The following is a 19305-nucleotide window of genomic DNA, read 5'->3' as shown; positions in this document are numbered from 1 at the left end:
TTGAAGTCTTTCAGGGAAGGAAATCTTTTGCTGTATGTGCTTCAGTCCTTCAGCAAAGTGGGTGACTCTTAACTGCCCTCTGAAATGGCCCAGCAAGCTACTGAGGGAATGGGGATGGGTTGTAAATCTTGGCCTTGCCTGCGATGACCAGACCCCTGAATTAATATAAAATGCACACCAGAGGAAAATCCCGAAGTGTAAACCTGCTCGGCTGTTTCAGATGCAGAGTGGTTTCCAGTTCAATGATGCTGACAGGAAATGCCAAGCACAGGAAGCCAGGAGAAACAGCTATCAAAGCTTGGAAGAAAATAGATGGGGTTTGGGACCTCTGCAGTTGAGAGACTCCTGCTGTGCCATGCTTCAATGAGCAGCAGCATCAGCCGCTCTGGATCATCAGGAAGTGGTGGCCTGGCCCCTTTATCGCATCCTTGGGACATCCCAAAAATCTGCCCAGCCAGCAAGTTGCCTCTTTTTCCAACATTAATCATTGTTATTTTTGAGATGGGCGAGGCAGCCAATTTGTAGACATCAAGGTCCCACACACAGCAGTGGTGCAGTGAATGGAGCTGCTCCCTCACAGCTCCAGACCTCGGGTGCTGTCTGTGTGGGGTTTCCTTGGGGTGCTCTGGTTTCCTCCGAAGTCCCAGAAACAAGCAGGTTGGTACTAAGTTGCCCCTAGTGCACAGGTGAGTGGTAGAATCTGCCGGGGGGGTCCAGGCACTCTAGGGAGAATGAAATGGGTTAGCGTAGATTAGCGTAAAAATAGGTGCACAAGTCCATGATTACTTTCCCTCGATGTTAGTTGAGGGAAACATGTTGTGTGCTTGAGTGTTCAGAGGAGCGATTAAAGACATCATAAGCTTGTCCTTGTACCCAGGCCCAGAGTGTGAACTCCTCCCAGAGCTGTCTGTGTGCTGGATCTAACCTGTGGGACAAGGTTGCTGAAGACAATGAGATCAATCTGGTTAATGTGCCAGTGACCACGCCTGAAAACTTGTATCTGATGGGTATGTACTGCGTGCATGGAGACCTGTAACACACCCAAGAAGGAGAAAGGAAAATGAAGTGATGGAAATAAAGAACTTGCATTTCTATAGCACCTGTTGGGACATAACCATTGAAATAATTCTGAATGTTGGATTGAAGGAATAGCTCCCATTTCCTTATGACAAAGGAAGAGACCTTCGCTTCCTATGCCAGCTCAAACTAATCCCAATACCCATCTAATTTTCTCTGTAGTCTATTCTCCCCACATTCCCATCAACTCCACCCACCCCCTCCTCTTCTACTCAACCTACATAGAAGGGGCAATTTACAGTGGCCAGTCAACCTACCCAATCTGCATGACCTTGGGAGGAAACATGGGGCCAAAGGGAAAGTGTTGCAACACAGATGGCACTGGAGGTCAGGACTGAACCCAGGCCCTCCGGCTGTGTTACTGAGCATGTGGTGATGACCACATGTTCTGTTTTGGTGATGTTGGCAGAGGGTTTGAACAGGAAGATGGGGAGAACACGTATGTTGCCGTAAGATCTTTTGCATCCAGTTGTAAGATCAGATGACATTTTTGGATGTGTATCATCCAAGGAACAGCACCACCCACAGTGCAGCAGTCCCTCAGTTCTGCACTGAAGTATCATTCTCAATTATGTAAATAACAAACTGCTGGAGGAACTCAGCAGGTCAGGCAGCATCTGTGAAGGGAAATGAACAGTCAGTGTTTCGGGCCGAGACCGTTCATCTGAGCTGAAAGAGCCCTTTCTCATCAGATTCCATAACCTGCAGCCCTTTTGTTGTCTCCACTCATCATCCCCTAGCCTCTGTCACTCTCTCCACACCTGAATCCATCCACATATCAATCCCTCCTCACCTGGATCCACCTACTGCTTGCCAGCTCTTGCCTCACCCCACCCCTTCACCACTCTATACTGGCTATCTCCCATCTGCTCCAAATCCCTCCAGCAGTTTGTTTGTTGCTCCGGATTCCAGCATCTGCAGTCTCTTGTGTCTCCAGTATAGATTATGTGCTGGATACCCTGGAATGGGAACTGAACCAAATGATTAAGTGTGATACTGAGCCACATTCAACGCAAGATCTTTTGTGTCCACTTAGAAGAAGAGTCCTTGGTTTAACATTGCATCTGACAGCAACAGAAATGCAAGTTTGTCTTCCTGCTCACTTCAGTCATCTGAGTACTCATTTCATTCCATGTGGTGTTTGTGCTTATAGCCAATGGATTGCTGCACCTCTGTCTGACTCCCCCGTTGCAGGTATGGAGCTGTTCGAAGAGGCACTCCAGCGATGGGAGCAGGCCTTGACCTTCCGCAGCCGGCAGGCAGAGGACGAGGCGAACTGCTCTGCTGTCAAACTGGGAGCAGGGGATGCAATTGCAGAAGAAACGGTGGAGGTAAGTCTTGGCATAGCAACATGGAACACCAACACTGTGTATCAAGGGCACGGAGCAAGGCAATGTCGAGATAGCATCTGTCACGGCCGTGCCATTTTCCAGTGCCCTCTACGACTAGCAGTGAAATCTTAAAGTGCAGTTGCTTCCATGATGTAAGAAGGGTGATGACCAATTCACTTGCAGTACCTGGGGAGTGCTCAAAACTGTTTCCCTTTGTTTAACACGTACAAAAGCTTGAAAACACGTACCACCGGGCTCAAGCACAGCTTCTATCCCGCTGTTATAAGACTCTTGAATGGACCTCATAAACTTTAAAGATGAATTCTTGATCTCTCAATCTTCCTTGTCGTGGCCCTTGCACCTTATTTGTCTACCTGCACTGCACTTTCTCTGTAACGGTAACATTATATTCTGCATTATGTTATTTTTCCTTTGTACTACCTCTGTACTTTTGTTTTGGAATGATCTGTATGGGTGGCATGCAAAGCAAAGTTTTTCACTGTACCTCAGTACATGTGACAGTAATTAACCAATTACCAATTAACCAAAAGATCTTCTGTGCACACTGGGGAGAGAACAGAGGTCAGAAAGCCAAGAAGAACAATGTGATTGGAACATCTGTCTCTGATGGTGTCAATTGAGAGATGAATGTTGACCAGGAGTACTTCAACATAATGCTTTTCATGGCCAACAGAGTGCAGACGGGCCTCAGTTTACCATCTTGTACGGAAGGTGACTCCTCTACCAGCACAGCTCCCCCTTCCTCCCCTCAGTATTGCACTGCAATATCAGCTTGGATTTTTGTACTCAAGTTTCCAAACTGGAAGTGGAACTCACAACCTTCTGAGAGTGCCATCTGTGGGGAGAATGTACGCAGGATTGAACTGGGGTCGCTGGCAATGAGACAGGGCTCTACTGTCACGAACCAGCAACAAAAGAAACACACTGAGCATGATTTAGTGTTAAAAACTATTTTATTAATCACTACTTATGATAATACGTAAAATAAAAGTAAAAATGTTAGTATGTTAGAATTCAAAAATGTTAAACCTCGAACGTTAACCCCAAAACTAAACTCTTTGTGTGTGTGTGTGACAAAGTCCAAAACTCCCAGTTCCTGAATGGTTCTTAAAGTTCAGTTCCGCAAGCCATAAGGTGAAACATGAGCAAGGGCTTCTTCAACAACCACCGTTGTCTGAAGATAAGATGTAGATGTAGAAAAACATAGAGAGAGTACATACGAAATCCAAATGTTCCACGATGGAACCCAAACGACACTTCAGTGTTTACTCGGTAGTGACTTCCTCACCCCGAAAAGCATCCGAACCGTGGTCGTCCACACACAAATACCTGTTTCCTTCTACAGGTCAGCAACAAAGTGAACTCCACCGGATTACTTCCAACTTCCATACATGGATTTCAGTGGCAAACACAGTTATTGTTTCTCATCCATCGATAGAGAAAACAAGCAGGCTGGTGTCTCTCTCCCTTCTCTCTCTCTCTCCTTCTTCTTCTAACTTCTTCAACCACATCATTACGTCCTTTATCTTCTATTGACGTAAGCACGCCCCACACACACATACACACACACTCTCTATCTTAAAGGGACTTTCACTGAGTCCGTAACACTACTAGCTGCGCCACTCTAGCTGATGATGCCGCGCCCAGCCTAAGGTCCATCACTGATCCTGCAGTTAATATCATTGCCAGAGTCACCATCTTTGGGCCTTTTCTCCCTCCTCCGACCCATGTTCTCTCTCCTCTCCCTAACTTACATTTTACTGAATCAGCCGGGATGGGTGTTGTCAAAGACAACAGTTGTGTCGAGTTGGACAAACTTATGAATGGCGAGACTCCGTGGTGTGTTGGACATTATCCAGCTCTGACTATGAGGGAGAGGCAAACTCATGTAATGCTCCAGTTTTGCAAAAAAAAAAATTGTCTTTTTAAAAAAAAGAGTTGTATCCACTGAGCCAGGGCTTGACACACTTAGAAGGCCAGTTGACTATAAAATATTTTGAGTTCTTTCTGTGTCACGGTATTAGTGTAGCTCTGCAGGGCTGAGTATGCAGCTTTCATACGTTAACAGAGCATGGACCATCAAGTATTATATTTCCTGATGACTTGATGCTGTATGGAGAATTAATGGATTTTAATGTGGGTAAATTATAGTCAACACACATTTGGAACAGCAAGGATGCAACGTGTCTACAACAGATGGGGCTGACTAACGAGTGGAAAAGAGCACTTGGATACAATTACTTACTCTTCCCTAGAAAGTCTTATCAACAAAGCTGATGTGTGGTATGTGACTTTAACTCAAAACAAATGATTTTTCTCTCCAGTCTGCCTGTTTAATAAAGTTGAGTTTTAAATATTATAGGCAATGCCCAATAGTGATCTATGAGGGAGAGGAAATAGTTGATTTAATTAAGAATTTCCTTTTCTGCATCCTCAGCACATTCCAAGGCACCTTTTATAACATATAAACTACTTATAAAATGTAATCATGGTTGTAATGTTAGGACATGTCAGTTATCAATTTGCTGACAACAATTGGGAGAAATCAACAATTAATCTGTCCTTTAGTGCTGGTGCCAGAGAGAACTATTGTGGATTCACCAAATGATAGGTTAGAAGCTAAGTTTGGTGGGACCAACTAAGTAGGTTTGTGTTTTGTTTATTGAGATAACAAGAGTGCTATGTAAAGGATTTTGCTTTGTGTTTCGTCTTGCTTTCCAGAAGACATTTAGTAAGGTTTCGCATAAGTGACTATCACCAAAAACGAGGTTGTGTGGAATTAGAAGTAATATACTGGTGGTAACCTAGAAGTAGCTATAAGGAGAGGTTGGACAAACTTGGATTGTTTTCTCAGAGGATCGGAGGCTGATAGAAATATGTAAAATTATGATAAGATATCTTTATTAGTCACATGTACATCAAAGCACACAGTGAAATACATCTTTTGCGTAGAGTGTTCTGGGGGCAGCCTGCAAGTGTCGCCATGCTTCCGGCTCCAACATCGCATGCCCCCAACTTCCTAACCTGTACATCTTTGGAATGTGGGAGGAAACTGGAGCACCCGGAGGAAACCCACGCAGACACAGGGAGATTGTACCAACTCCTTACTGACAGCAGTGGGAATTGAACCCGGGTCGCTGGCACTATAAAGTGTTACGCTAACTGCTACACTACCGTGCCTGCCCTTGCACTACTGTCCCTGATAGGGTAGACAGCATATCATAGGCATAGGCATAGTGATAGGCATTGACAGGGTACACAGCCAGAATCTTTTTTCCCCTGGGTAAAAATGTCAAATACTAGAGAGCATAGCTTTAAGGTGAGAGGGAGAAGTTTTAAAGGAGATGTGTGGGGCAAGTTTTTTTTATACAGAGGGCAATAGGTGCCTAGAACGAGCTGCTAGGGGTGATAATGGAAGCAGATATGATAGTGGTGTTTAAGAGGCTTTGAGACAGGCACATAAATATACAGGGAATGGAGGGATATGGATCATGTGCAGGCCAAAGGGAATAGGTTAATATGGCATCATGTTTGGCACAGACATGGGCTGAAGGGCCTGTGCTGTACTGTTCTACGTTCTTATTGACCTGGATAAGGAATGTTTAAGGTTCAGTGAACATAGTCAACGAATGGCTTCATCAACTGGCTGAAAGTGACCACTGGGGTGTTCTAGTTATTTGGATTGTGATCTGAGCTTCTCACTGTTTATAATTGATTCAGATGAAGGAATGAGGAGTTGTATTTCAGCTGGCTGTCAGGACAAAGTCAGGAGAAACAGTACGTTTTATCTGGGCATCGTTGAAGAGGCCAGCATTCATTGCCCTTTGAGAAGTTGATATGCATCGCTTTATTGAACTGCTGCAGTCCTTTTGGTGAAAGTACTTGCATAGTGCTGTTAGGGAGGGAGTTCCAAGATATAGGACCTGTGATAATGAGTGAATGGTGATAACTTCCACGTCAGGGTGGTGTGCGACATGGAGGGGAACCTGCAGGTGGTAGTGTGACTTTCCATTACCCTTGATGTCAGTGGTAGAGGTCATGGGTTGGCAGCAGCCCGGGCAAGTAATTGCAGTGCATTTTGTAGATGGTGGACACTGTGTGTCAGTGGTGGAGGGGATGAATGTTAGGGTGGTTGCTGAGGTGCTGGTAGATGGAGCTCAGTATGGGAATGGGAAAGGGAAAGACCGTCCACTTTGACGTTAGGTACTTCCTAAAAAGTGAAAAGTCAAGGAAGAGTGGAGGGATTTAGAATTTCCATTTATTTATGGGATGGGGTGTCACCAACAAGGCCAGTGTATTTATTGTCCATCCCTAATCGCCCTTGAGGAGGTGGTTGTGAGTGCCTTCTTGAATCACTGCAGTCCATGTGGTGAAGGCACTTTCATGGTGCTATTGGGTAGGGAGTTCCAACGATGATCTGTGGTGGGAAGGAAAACTTTGGGTATGGTGGTGTTCCTATGTGTCTATTATCCTGGCCCTTCTGTGAGTTTGGAAAGGTTCCATGTTAGGAGTTCATGAAAAGGTAGTGGACTTGTACAAAAACAATTGGAAAGGATAATTGGTTGTATTCTGGAGAGAGGGCTGGTGAAAGCCATCCAATTGTACAAAGCTTGGATCAGATGCATGTGTACACTACTATGTCATTTCCAGGCATACACCATGGGTAAATTGGTTTGTTATTAAAATTGGTAACTTAGTTCATTATTGTCACATGTACCAAGGTACAGTGAAAGACTTTGTTTTGCATGCTATCCATACAGATCACTTCATCACATCAGCACACTGAGGGAAAAGCAATAACAGAATGCAGAATAAAGTGTTACAGTTACAGAGAAAGTGCAGTGCAGGTAGACAATGAGGTGCAAGGGCAATGATGAAGTAGTTTGTGAGGTCAAGAGTCCATCTTATCGTACCAGGAGGCCATTCAATAGTCTTATAACAGCGGGATAGAAGCTGTCCTTGAGTCTGGTGGTATGTGCTTTCAGGATATTGTATCCTCTGCCTGAAGGGAGAGGGGAGAAGAGAGAATGTCTGGGGTGGGAGGGTTATGCTGCCTGCTTTACAGGTAGACTCTTTGCCCTCAAACTGGGGAGATTCACCGGCCCTAAAAGGGTTAAACATTTTGAAATAACTGGATATGTGAATGTAAGCAAAAATAAAGAATACTCTAATTGAGGTGATTAAATTGTTTAAAGCAATTTTTGGGGAGCAGATAAAGAAAAATATTATTTTCTGTGATGTATGAATTCTGTACAACAAGGTATGAACTTAAACTAAGAGCCCAACTGCCTGGGGACTGTCCAGAGGCTCTTTTTCACACCAAGGACAGTGGAAACCTTGAACTCCACAGTGAGCACCTGTTCCCATGTTGGGGGTGGGTGGATGTTGGCCAGAGCCCTGCTGAAACTGACCTGGGATCATCCTGGCATCCTCCTGAGCAAGCAGACGGCCCTCAGTGTAACGTCTCACCTCCACTGGTGCCTGCTACTTCAGATCTGCACCAAGGTGTCAGTCTGGATTATGCTTTCAAGTCTCTGATCCCAGAGCGTGCCGCCGTTAGTAATCTGGTTTGGTGGGCATGTTTGAGAAGCTCATTGTAATCTGATGGTCCTTTCTTCACCAGGACATCATTAGCATGGAGTTCATCCACAAGTTGGAATCATTGCTCCAGCGAGCTTATCGACTGCAGGAGGAGTTTCAGGCTACTCTGGGAGCATCTGACCCAGCTTCTCTTGCGAATGACATTGGTGAGTCTCTACACTGGCATATCTTACTTCCACCACCACCTGTTGTACAGTCAAGACAGTAGTAATGAATACAGCCCAAATACCACCACACCCCACCCTCACCTCCCCCTTTAGTTTAAGGATGTCAGAATTTTTGCGGCCTGTATCCTAACTTGCTCTTAAATCTTGTTCACCTACACTGGTTTTTAGCTCTCGCTAAGATCCCGAAATATGAATAAATAAAAGAAGAGATGATTTCTTCTCTGAGGCTGGTGAATTCTCTACCCCAGAGACTTTGGAGGCAGAGTCACTGAATACACTCAAGGACAACATAGATATTTGGGATGCAGGGAAATCTAGGGGCAGGCAGGAGAGGAGCTCAGACCAAGTTGGAACAGGCGGCACAGTGACGCAGCTAGTGGAGCCACTGCATCATGGTTCCAGCGACCCAGGTTCAATCCTGACCTCAGGTGCTGTCTGTGTGGAGTTTGCATGTTCTCCTGGTGACCACTTGGGTTTCCCCTGGGTGCTCCGCTTTCCTTCCACACGCCAAAGATGTGTGGGTTGATAGGTTAATTGGCCATTGTAAATTGTCTGTAGTGGGTAGGCAAGTGGTGGGATCTGGAGCTAGTTTGTGAGATTGTGAGGTGGCGACATGTTGCAAGCTGCTCTCTGCAGATCTACTCATTACCCTTACTATAATCATTCTACACTTTTAAATTTAAACTCGATGTCACTAACTATTACTAATAATGTTTCTTACAGGGCTGGAGCAGAATAAAATGGGATTAGTGGAGAGTTGGTATAAGTGGGTGGTTGGGCATTGTGAACTTGGTGGGCTGAAGGGCCTGTTTTCATGCTATTTCCCCCTATGACTCCAAGATCTGATCAGTTATCATCTTGGTGAAGCCATCTCGCAAAGCTGTATGGCTAACTCCTCCTCCTGTGGTCGTCAACCCTAGGAGTCGTCCTGAGGGAGTGCTGTGCTGTTGGAGGTGTTTCTTTTGGACAAGATGTTAAACTGAGACCCCATTGGTTTAGACACTGCACGGGCCAACTTTGGAATTGGAATTAGAATTGGTTTATTATTGTCACTTGTACTGAGGTACAGTGAAAAACTTGTCTTGCATACCATTCATACAGATCAATTCATTACACAGTACATTGAGGTTGTACAGAGTAAAACAATAACAATGCAGAATAAAGTGTAACAGCTACAGTGCAGGTAGACAAGGTGCAAGGTCATAACGAAGTAGATTGTGAGGTCAATTGTCTTATAACAGTGGGATAGAAGCTGTCCTTGAGCCTGGTGGTACATGCTTTCAGGCTTTTGTATCTTCTGCCCGATGGGAGTGGGGGGAGAAGGGAGAATGTCCAGGGTGGTGGGGTCTTTAATTATGCTGGCTGCTTTACTGAGGCAGCGAGCTGAGGAGTCCTCTCTATCCTGGTCAACATTCATCCCTCAACTGACTACACTGAAGTCTGATGAAAGCAAAATACTGCAGATGCTGGATATTGGAAATGCTCTTGGGCACATGGGCAACTGCCGTGGGGAGGGAAACAGGACGTTTCAAGCCGGTGATCTTCCACCAGATGATCTGGACACTTGTTCCTTGCTGTTTGTGGGATCCTCCTGTGCACACATCGGTCATATAGGAACATGAGCTGGCCACCCCAGCTCTGAACCTGGCCTGCCATTCAGTTCATCTGCCTTCGTTCCATTATCCTTGGCACTTGACCCAGCTGCGATCCACCAGCGTGAGGTCTGGGATTTTCCAATGCTCCCTGAGCTCCCAAATTTCAATAGTGGGCATTCTTTGGAAGTATTTCCCTGCCTGGGAAGCATTCTGGGACATCCTGTGAATTCTTTTATTTGGGTTTCTTGAGGACACAGTCAGCAGGTCACCAGAGGGCAGCAGTGACCCCATCTTGGCATCGACTGGCACCTTGCTCCGGGGGAAGTGGGGCCGGGAGAGGGAACCGTATTTAGGTGCTTGTAACGTGCCTTGCATTCTTCTCCGTCACCTGCTGTTTTAGCTCAGCTGACAAGCTGAAGGTCGACGTCCCATGCACTTCGGGGACTGAATCAGGTTTTATTACTTGTTGCTGTGTGATGAAGTTTCCAGCTGCCACCTCGTCAGTTTTATCTCCTCAGTCTTTGCAAGTGAACTAAATTCCAGCTTTGGGAGAAATAAGGAAAGACTTCAGATTCCATAGAACCATAGAACAATACAGCACAATACAGGCCCTTCAGCCCACCATGTTGTGCCGATCTTCAAACCACTCCTAAGACTATCTAACCCCTTCCTCCCACATATCCCTCTATCTTAAATTCCTCCATATGCTTACCTAACAATCTCCTGAACTCGTCCAATGTATCAGCCTCCACCACCACCCCAGGCAGTGCATTCCATGCACCAACCACTCTCTGGGTGAAAAACCTCCGTCTGACGTCTCCCTTGAACTTCCCACCCGTTACCTTAAAGCCATGCCCTCTTGTAATGAGCATTAGTGCCCTGGGAAAGAGGCGCTGGCTGTCCACTCTATCTATTCCTCTTAATATTTTGTATACCTCTAAACACCTCACAGACTTGGATCAGTTTATTGTCGTGTACACCAGGGCGCAATGAAATCCCTTGCTTGCGTGAAGCTCACAGTGTACATGGTAATAAGACAACAATAAATACAGCGACAAGCACAAAACAGCAGAATGGTGCAAAGACTGCAGTGCAAAAAGAAATGCTGAAGTGACAATAACAGAAGAGGTAGAGTTAAGGGTTCGAGAACGTGGCAGCACCACTGTGAAGAGGATGTGAAGAGGTGATTGGTTCTGGAGTCTGACAGCAGTGGGGAAGAAGCTGTTCTTAAGTCTGGTGGTCCGGGCTTTCAAGCTTTTGTATCTTCTCCCAGAAGGTAGAAGAGAGAAAAGGGAATGGCCGGGGTGGGAGGCATCCTTGACGTCACTGTTAACCTTCCTGAAGCAATGCACCGTGAAGGTGGACTGGGTGGAAGGAAGTGACGAGCTTTTCGTGACTTTTTCAGTCACCAGTGTCATGGGAACTAATCAGTGTGCAGCACGGTCCTACAGTGTGATAATGACCCAGGTGATATGCATTTATGTATTGGCTGAGGGATAAATTATGGTTACCAGAGAGGGTGGGTGGGGCCATGGTTTCCTGTCACAGCTTTATTCCTGCTACAGTGAGAAATGTCGGATGCACTTCCACAGAGCTGCACTGGAGCGTCAGCGCAGAGTCTACGCTTGAGTCTTCAGAATGGGACTTGAACCTGCAACTTAATTGGATTACAAGGCCTTGTTACGTACCAGCAACAACAGAAACACACCGAGTCGTGTATAAGTGTTAGAAACTATTTTATTAATAACTACTTGTGATAATAAGAAAAGTAAAAAGCTAGATATTCAACATTAACCCCAAAACTAATAAACTCAAAGTGTGTGTGTGGCAAATTCCCAAACTCCAAGTCTAGGAATAGGTCTCAAAATTCAGTTCAGCAAGTCATCAGGTGAAACGTGAGCAAAGGCTTTTGTAAAACCACCGACTGAAGAGAAAATGTAGAGAGAGATTATGAAATCCACATGTTTCACGATGGAACCCAGATGACACCTCAATCTCTGATCTCCACTGCTTTGTTCCGAAGTATCTGCCACCCCGAAGGCATTCGATACGTGGCCGCCCACAGAAATACCTGTTTCCCACTACAGGTTAATGACAAAGTGGACTCCACTTGTTTACTCCAAAAATCCATACATGGATTGTAGTGACAGACACAGCTATTGTTCTTCATCCATTAATACAGAAACCAGCAGTCAGTCTCCCTCTCCACCTCCCTCCCTCCCTCCCTCCTTCGACTCACTGTGCAAAACAACATTGTTATAGTCTTGCTGCCTTGATAACACCACACGCACTACTACTCTTCTGTTCTGGTGCCTTAAAGGGACATTCACCAAATAGCAACCTGGCTCGTAACAGCCTGTTCTCACATATTCAGCAACTGTTCAGAGTCCCCCTCGTGTATCTTTCACAATAATGTCCTCCTTCCCCGCCATACCCTGAAAGCTCAGTCTTCTGCTTGGGTGCAGTTCCCAGTCAGGTTATAAATTAGCCCATGCTGTACTTGGGCTGAGACTCGATTCTACCTGACCCCAACTGTCCCATTCTCCTTCAGCCTCTCCCTCTACTTCACCATGTCTTCCTCTCCCTCTCTGTTGTCCTATTCCATCCCCCCCTTACCCCACCCCTGACTTTAGTGCCACTCTCCATGTTGGGGGGGGGGGGGGGACAATGAACTGCATTTACTGAGCGACTTTCTCGCTCTCAGGACCCCATTGCACTTTACAGCTTTGGAAGTTTATTCTCTGTTATGACATGAGAAATACAGGGTCCCATTTGTGCACAGCAAGGGCCCTCAGTGGTTTATTTTTAGTGGGAAAAGTTGAGGGGCAAATATTGGCAGGATCTCCCCTGTTCTTCAGAAAAAAGAGGGCCAACAGGGTTGTTGTCTTTTCCAAAAGGTGACACCTCCAACCCTTCAGCAACCCATCGACAGAATTTCAGCCTACATTGTTTGCTCAAGACTATTTTTTTCCCCCGTTGTTTATATTACAAGTGGTGGCCTGGATTATTGTTGCCCTTTGAGTTGGATTCATAGAGTTACTAATTGTGCAAACATCCTTTCTAAATGAAAAGGTTGTGTTTTTGGAAATGTTCTTCCTGTTTACACACTGGTAATATTGCTGGAGTTTAAATGTCACAATATCAGCCGTTGGGTTCTGCAGTTGGAAAGTGGGAGAGCCTCCAACTGCAAGCTGGTGACGCAGTTGATATCACTGCTGAAGAATGGCAGAATTTGCCAAGTGATACTTTTCCTCTTCTATTTTTACTTGCTGTTAATTAGAATGCCATTTCAGAGATACTGGAGAACGACTTGCACTCTTATATCAGCACTAACATAGTAAAACTTCACGGGGGAGGTGTTGGCTGCCAGGGGCATTGAGCAAGAGCTAAGTGAAGAGGTAGGAGAGGTTGTAGAGTCATAGAGTTGTACAACATGAAATGGGGCCTTTTTGGCCCACAGTGTCCATTGCCAACCATCAAATACCCGACCGTACTAATCTCAGTTACCTGTACTTTGTTGTCTTCTATGCCTTGGTGATTCAAGTGCTCATCTTATCTACTACTTAAATGTTGTGAGAGTCTCTGGCTCCATAACTCACTCAGGCTGTGCATTCCAGACTTCAACCACCCTCTGGGTGGAAAAAGCTCATCCTCTCTAAACCTCTCACCCTTTACCCTGAACCTAGCCTTTTAGTTTTAGATAACCTCTCCTTTGGGGTGGTGGGGGTGGGTAGGGGAGGGGGGGTGGGGTAGGGGAGGGGGGGTGGGGTGGGGGGGGAAGTTTCGCACATCTATACCCCCTCATAATTTCTATCAGTTCCCCTCAGCCTCTGCTGCACACCCAGCCTATCTAGTCTCCCCTTGTAACTGGGGTTACAACTCTCCATATAACTCCTTATAATCCATCCCAGGCAATATCCTGATGGATCTCCTATTGGAGTTGACACATGGACTAACTTGTCCTTATGAGGGATGGGTTTCTAGGCTATAAAATCATCAGGAGTTTACAGCACAGAAGGAAATCATGTTATTCATCATGCCCTCTCTTTGCCAGAACAGTCCTGCTCTCCAACATCAGTTTGTATTTGCTGTCTTGCTGCTGTTATTTCTGTCACTGTACAGAAATAAAACAACTTTCTGCAGTTGTAGCTCTGGATTCCTTTGGGCAGTTGGCACAATCTGTCCAAGGCCGAGGCAGGAGATCCCTGCGGGAATGTCAATATTTGCAGGTGATCCCAGTCATGTGACTGATCTGCAAATTTTCCTCCCTATGCATTAGAGTTTGCAATATTTTGTTGGTATTCAGAGGGGTCCTTCAAAATATAACCACAGTACAAGGATCCAGGATGTGCCAGTATTTACAGAAGGGCCTCAGAAGAGTCCAAATATCCCAGGTGAGTGAGAGTTTTTACAGGCCTCCCTCAAAATGTACTTGCAGGGATTATGAGTGTGAGTCAGTTTTTACAGAGGGTCCTGGGACTGCATAGTTTGGAAGTGGATCAGTATTTACGAGGGGATCATGTTCCATGTTGCCTGGTAGTGAGCTAGCAGAGAGGATCTCAAAGACCCACACAGACTTGTATTCCATGGAATTAATAGGATGAAAATTGATGTGCCCTGGAAGAATTGTGGGATCTATCCTACCTGATTAACATTCACAAAATTATCTCTTTTCCTATGTTCATAGAGTACTTGCATTAGTTGTATGAAAATAAAAAAAACTGCAGATGCTGGAAATCTGAAATAACAGCGGAAAACACTCAGCAAGTCAAGTGGCATCTGCAGAGAGAGAAACAAGGTTAACGTTTCACTTCTGAGACCCTTTGCCAGAACTAGGCTTTGTCAGTTGTATATTGGGAGAAGTGTAAGGATTGTTCCATGAGTTGGGCTGGGACAGTTTGAATGAAAAACAAGATGATGCTGGAGGAAGTCAGCAGGCCAGGCAGCATCCGTGGAGAAAAGCAGGCGGTCAATGTTTCCGGTTAGGACCCTATCTTCAGTCCTGCCTAGCCTGCTGAGTTCCTCCAGCATCGTCATGTTTTTCATTTAGATTCTAGCATCTGCAATGTTTCTCTGGGACAATTTGAAGCCTGAACTCAAACGCAAAGTTGGCATCCTGCTGCCTCACACCTCCAGTGATCCAGGTTCGATTCTGACCTTTGGTGTCCTCTGTGTGGAGTCTGCACATTTTCCCTGAGTGCTCTGGTTTCCTCCCACATCTCGGAGACCTGCTGGTTGGTAGGTTAATTGACTACTGTAAAGTGCCCCTAGTGTAGGTGAGTGGCAGGAGAATTGAGAGGAGTTGCTGGCATGTTAGAGAAATGGATTGCAGGGGAATAAATTGGGGAATGGGATTGATGAGATAGCTGCCCTAGCTGAGCTAAGCAGAATGGTTCTCTTTGTTGTGAGAAGTACTAATTACATAGGGTGTTCTTTATTTGGCATGGATATTGCGAGTTTTGAAGGTGCAGAGCAGCCATAATCTAACCGAATGTGAATGATCTTCTACTGGAAGACTCATTTAGTTTATTCAACGTAAGAATTTGGAACAGGAGTAGGCCATTCGGCCCTTCATGCCTGCCCTGCTATTCATTAAGTCATGGCCAATCTTCTACCTCAGCACCATTTACCAGCTCTATCCCCATCGTCCTTGATTCCCACAAAGTCCAGATACCTATTGATATGTGTTTGAACAAATATAACGACCAAACCTCCATAGCCCTCTGGGGCGGAGAATTCCAAAGGTTCACCACCGCCTGCGTGAAGTCATTTCTCCTTATCCCAGATGTAAATGCCTCAAGAGTGCAAAGAAGATTTATGAGACTTACCAGGACCCTAGGGGCCTGAGTTATAGGGAGAGGTTGGGCAGGCTAGGATTTTATTCCTTGGAACATAGGAGAATGAGGGGTAACCTTATAGATGTGTATAAAATCATGAGGGGCATAGTCTGGCTGAATGCACACAGACTTTTTTTTCCAGGGAAAGGCAGTCAAAAACAGGAGGGCATAGGTTTAAGGTGAGAGGAGAAGGATTTAAAGGGAACTCGAGAGGCAACATTTTCACACAGAGGGTGGTGCATGTATGGAACGAGCTGCCAGAGGAGGTGGTAGAGGCTGGTACAATTACAACATTTAAAAGACACTTGGACAGGTACATGGATAAGAAAGGTTTAGAGGGATATGGGTCAAATCGGACCAGCAGGCAGATGGGACTAGCTTAGATGGACATCTTGGTCGGCATGGACAAGTTGGGCCGAAGGGCCTGTTTCTGTGCTGAATTACTCTATAGCTTCTTATTTTGGAACAGTGCTCCTGATCCTGGACTGGTTAGCAGGGAGTTGTCTTCCCTGCATCTAGCTCTTCCAAGAGTTTTTGAGTTTGGTGGATCTTCAAAATGATTGGGAATTAAGGGATGTGAAATTGGGTGGGAAAGTGGTGGAAGATCAATTGTGATCTAATCAAATAGCAGGACTGTCTCAAGGGACTGGGTGTCTCCCACTCACCTGTCTGATGTTCCCAAGGCTGCCTCCTCTTTTGCACAATTTACTTATTTATTTTTGGTAGCTTATTGTAATTTTTATGTCTTGCACTGCACTGCTGCCGCAAAACAACAAATTTCACGACATATTTCAGTGATAATAAGCCTGATTCTGATTTTCCAACATTGCTTACACTTAGGAGGTGTGCACCACCCACTCCAGTGTAACCATTCCTTAAGTATTGGCCGAATGGTACCTAACCTGATGTGCTTTGTACAGACAGAGAGACCGACGTCACTGTCAGGGACACTGAGGATGCCTGCCAGAGGGACACAATCAGCATTGCATCGACAGACTCGTTTGTTTCAGCAGCCGAGGTGAGTAGATTCCGATGGGTCCAGCACCTCTATCCATGGTCCTGTGTGGTTCTGCCTCCACAGAGAGTAATACAGCACTGAAACAGGCCCTTCAGCCCAAATTGTCCATGCCAACCAAGTTGCCTAACTGAGCTAGTCCCATTTGCCTGCTTTTGCCTATATTCCTCTAAACTCTTCCTATCCCTGTACCTGTCCAAATGTCTTTTAAATATTGTAATTGTACCAGCCTCTACCACTTCCTCTGACAGCTTGTTCCCTATACCCACCACCCCTGTGTGGGAAAAGTTACCCCTCAGGTCCCTTTTAAAATGTTCCCCTCTCAGTTTAAACCTGTGTCCACTAGTCTAGGACTACCCTACCCTGAGGGAAAGACTGCAGCTGTTCATCCTTTCTGTGCCCCTGATGATTTCATAAACCTCTATAAGATCACCCCTCAACTTCCTCTACTCCAGGGAAAAAAGTTCTCTCCTATCAAGTCCCTCCTTATAATTCAAACCCTCCAGTCGTGGTAACATTTTTGTAAATCTTTATTGCAGTCTTTCCAGTTTAATGACATCCTTCCTGTATCTGTGTGACCAGACTGCAGGCAGTACTCTAACTGTGGCCTTACCAACATCTTGTACAGCTCTAACATGACGTCCCAACTCCTGAACTCAGTATCCTGATCAATGAAGGCAAGAGTGCCAAACACCTTCTTCACCACCCATCTAAAAACATTTTTGTTATATTGCTGCCTCTTATGGGAAAAGGCTTAAATGGCATTTTTATTCCAGTATTGGGATTTTGCCCCAATTCGTCTCAAATACTCTGACTCTGAGAAGGGTTCTTGGGAGTCCTGGTAACCTGTAATCCCACCTCCTTGCCTCGTCTAAGCTGGTATTCTTCACCCGTCAGTTGACTGTGGCAGGCTCATTAGCTCATGGGGTTTATTACAATTTAACCCTGTACCTGTCACGTCAGCATTGCCGTGATTGGTCAGACCACATTTGGAATATTGTGAACAATTTTGGGCCCCGTATCTCAGGAAAGATGTGCTGGCCTTGGAGGAGGTCCGGAGGAAGTTCACAAGAATGATCCCAGGAATGAAAGGCTTAACCTAATATGAAGAGCTTTTGATGTCTCTGAGCCTGTACTCAATGAAGTTCAGAAGGATGAGGGGGAATCTCACTGAAACTTACTGGATACTGAAAGGCCTGGATAGAGTGGATGTGGAGAGGATGTTTCCATTACTAGGAGAGTCTAGGATCTGAGGGCACAGCCTCAGAATAAAGGGACCTCCCTTTAAAACTGAGATGAGGAGGAATTTCTTCAGCCAGAGGGTGGTGAATCTGTGGAATTCATTGCCACAGAGGGCGGTGGAGGCCAAGTCATTCAGTGTATTTAAGGCAGAGATTAATAGGTTCTTGATTGGTAAGGGGGTTAAGGGTTGCGAGGAGAAGGCAGGAGAATGAGTTGATAAAAAAAATCAGCCGTGATTGAATGATGGAGCAGACTCGATGAGCCAAACAGCCTAATTCTGCTCCTGTATCCTATGGTCTTATGATTACTCAAAGAACAATGAGAAGTGATCTCATTGAAACTTGAGTTCTTACAGGAAGAATGATAGAGGTGTTCAAGGTGATAAGAGGCATAGATCGAGTGGACAGTCAGAGACTTTTTCCCGGGGTGACAATGGCTAACACAGGGGGGCATAATTTTAAGGTGATTGGAGGAAGGTATAAGGGGGATGTCAGGGGTAAGTTTTTTACACAGAGAGTGGTGGGTGCATGGAGGCAGAGGTTGTGGAGGCAGATACATTAGGGATATTTAGGAGACTCTCAGATAGACACATGAATGATAGAAAAATAGGGGGCTATGTGGGAGGGAAAAGTTAGATAGATATTAGAGCAAGGTAAAATGTTAGCACAACATTGTGGGCTGAAGGGCCTGTGCTGTGCTGTAATGATCTACGTTCTTATGGAGCGTGGCGGGGCAGATGCAGAGTTGATGTTTTCCTCTTCCTGGGTGTCAAGAACGTTAAACTAAGAGGTTGGCCATTCAGGGCAGAAATTTCTTAACTCGAAGGGTAAAGAATCTTTGGAATTCTCTAACCAAGAAGGCAATGGGGGCTCAGTTATTGAGCGAGGACCAGATGGAGGTCGATAGATCTCTGGATATTACGGGAATTGTGGGGTCTGGAATTAGTTTTGAGGTAAAAGATCAGCCATGATCTCAGAAAGGTGGAGCAGGCAGGTGTGAGGGGCCGGATGGTCTACTGCTTTCTCTCATAGTGAGCAGGAGCAGGAACAATGACCGAGACTTGGGTGGCTACTCAAGTGGCTACCTGATGGCTGGTAAACACCATGGGTGTGAGAGGTTTTTATTTATTCATTCAATGGATGTGAACTACACTGGCAATACCAGCATTATTGTCCATCCCTAATCACCCCTGAACCAGTAGGTTAAAGGAGGATTTCCTTTTCTGAAGGGCAGATTTTTTTTTCAGTAGTTTGGTGATCGTTACCCATGTGAACCTTTAATTCCAGATTTATGTAATTGAACATAAATTTCCCAACTACCGTGGTGGGATTTGACCTCATTTCTTTGGATGAGTATTCCAGACCTCTGGATGCTATTCTAATAAAATGACCACAGAACGAGTCCACAGTACAACATTGC

At 45.4% G+C, this 19305-nt stretch overlaps 1 protein-coding gene across 4 annotated transcripts in view; it reads left to right on the top strand.

Annotated features, from left to right (window-relative positions):
• Positions 1 to 19305, top strand: part of miga1 (mitoguardin 1) — a 69858-nt gene that overhangs the window by 17532 nt on the left and 33021 nt on the right. For all 4 annotated transcript variants that reach the window (XM_052012815.1, XM_052012814.1, XM_052012816.1 and 1 more), the window contains 4 exons: positions 878 to 1007; positions 2272 to 2408; positions 8053 to 8176; positions 16550 to 16647. In XM_052012815.1, the coding sequence (XP_051868775.1) occupies positions 878 to 1007; positions 2272 to 2408; positions 8053 to 8176; positions 16550 to 16647 (489 nt within the window). The remainder of the gene's footprint in view (positions 1 to 877; positions 1008 to 2271; positions 2409 to 8052; positions 8177 to 16549; positions 16648 to 19305) is intronic.

Source organism: Pristis pectinata, chromosome 3, assembly GCF_009764475.1.
Source record: "Pristis pectinata isolate sPriPec2 chromosome 3, sPriPec2.1.pri, whole genome shotgun sequence".
Lineage (NCBI taxonomy): Eukaryota > Metazoa > Chordata > Chondrichthyes > Rhinopristiformes > Pristidae > Pristis > Pristis pectinata.
Note: the sequence above shows the minus strand (reverse complement) of the source record. Positions and strands in the feature narration are given on the sequence as shown.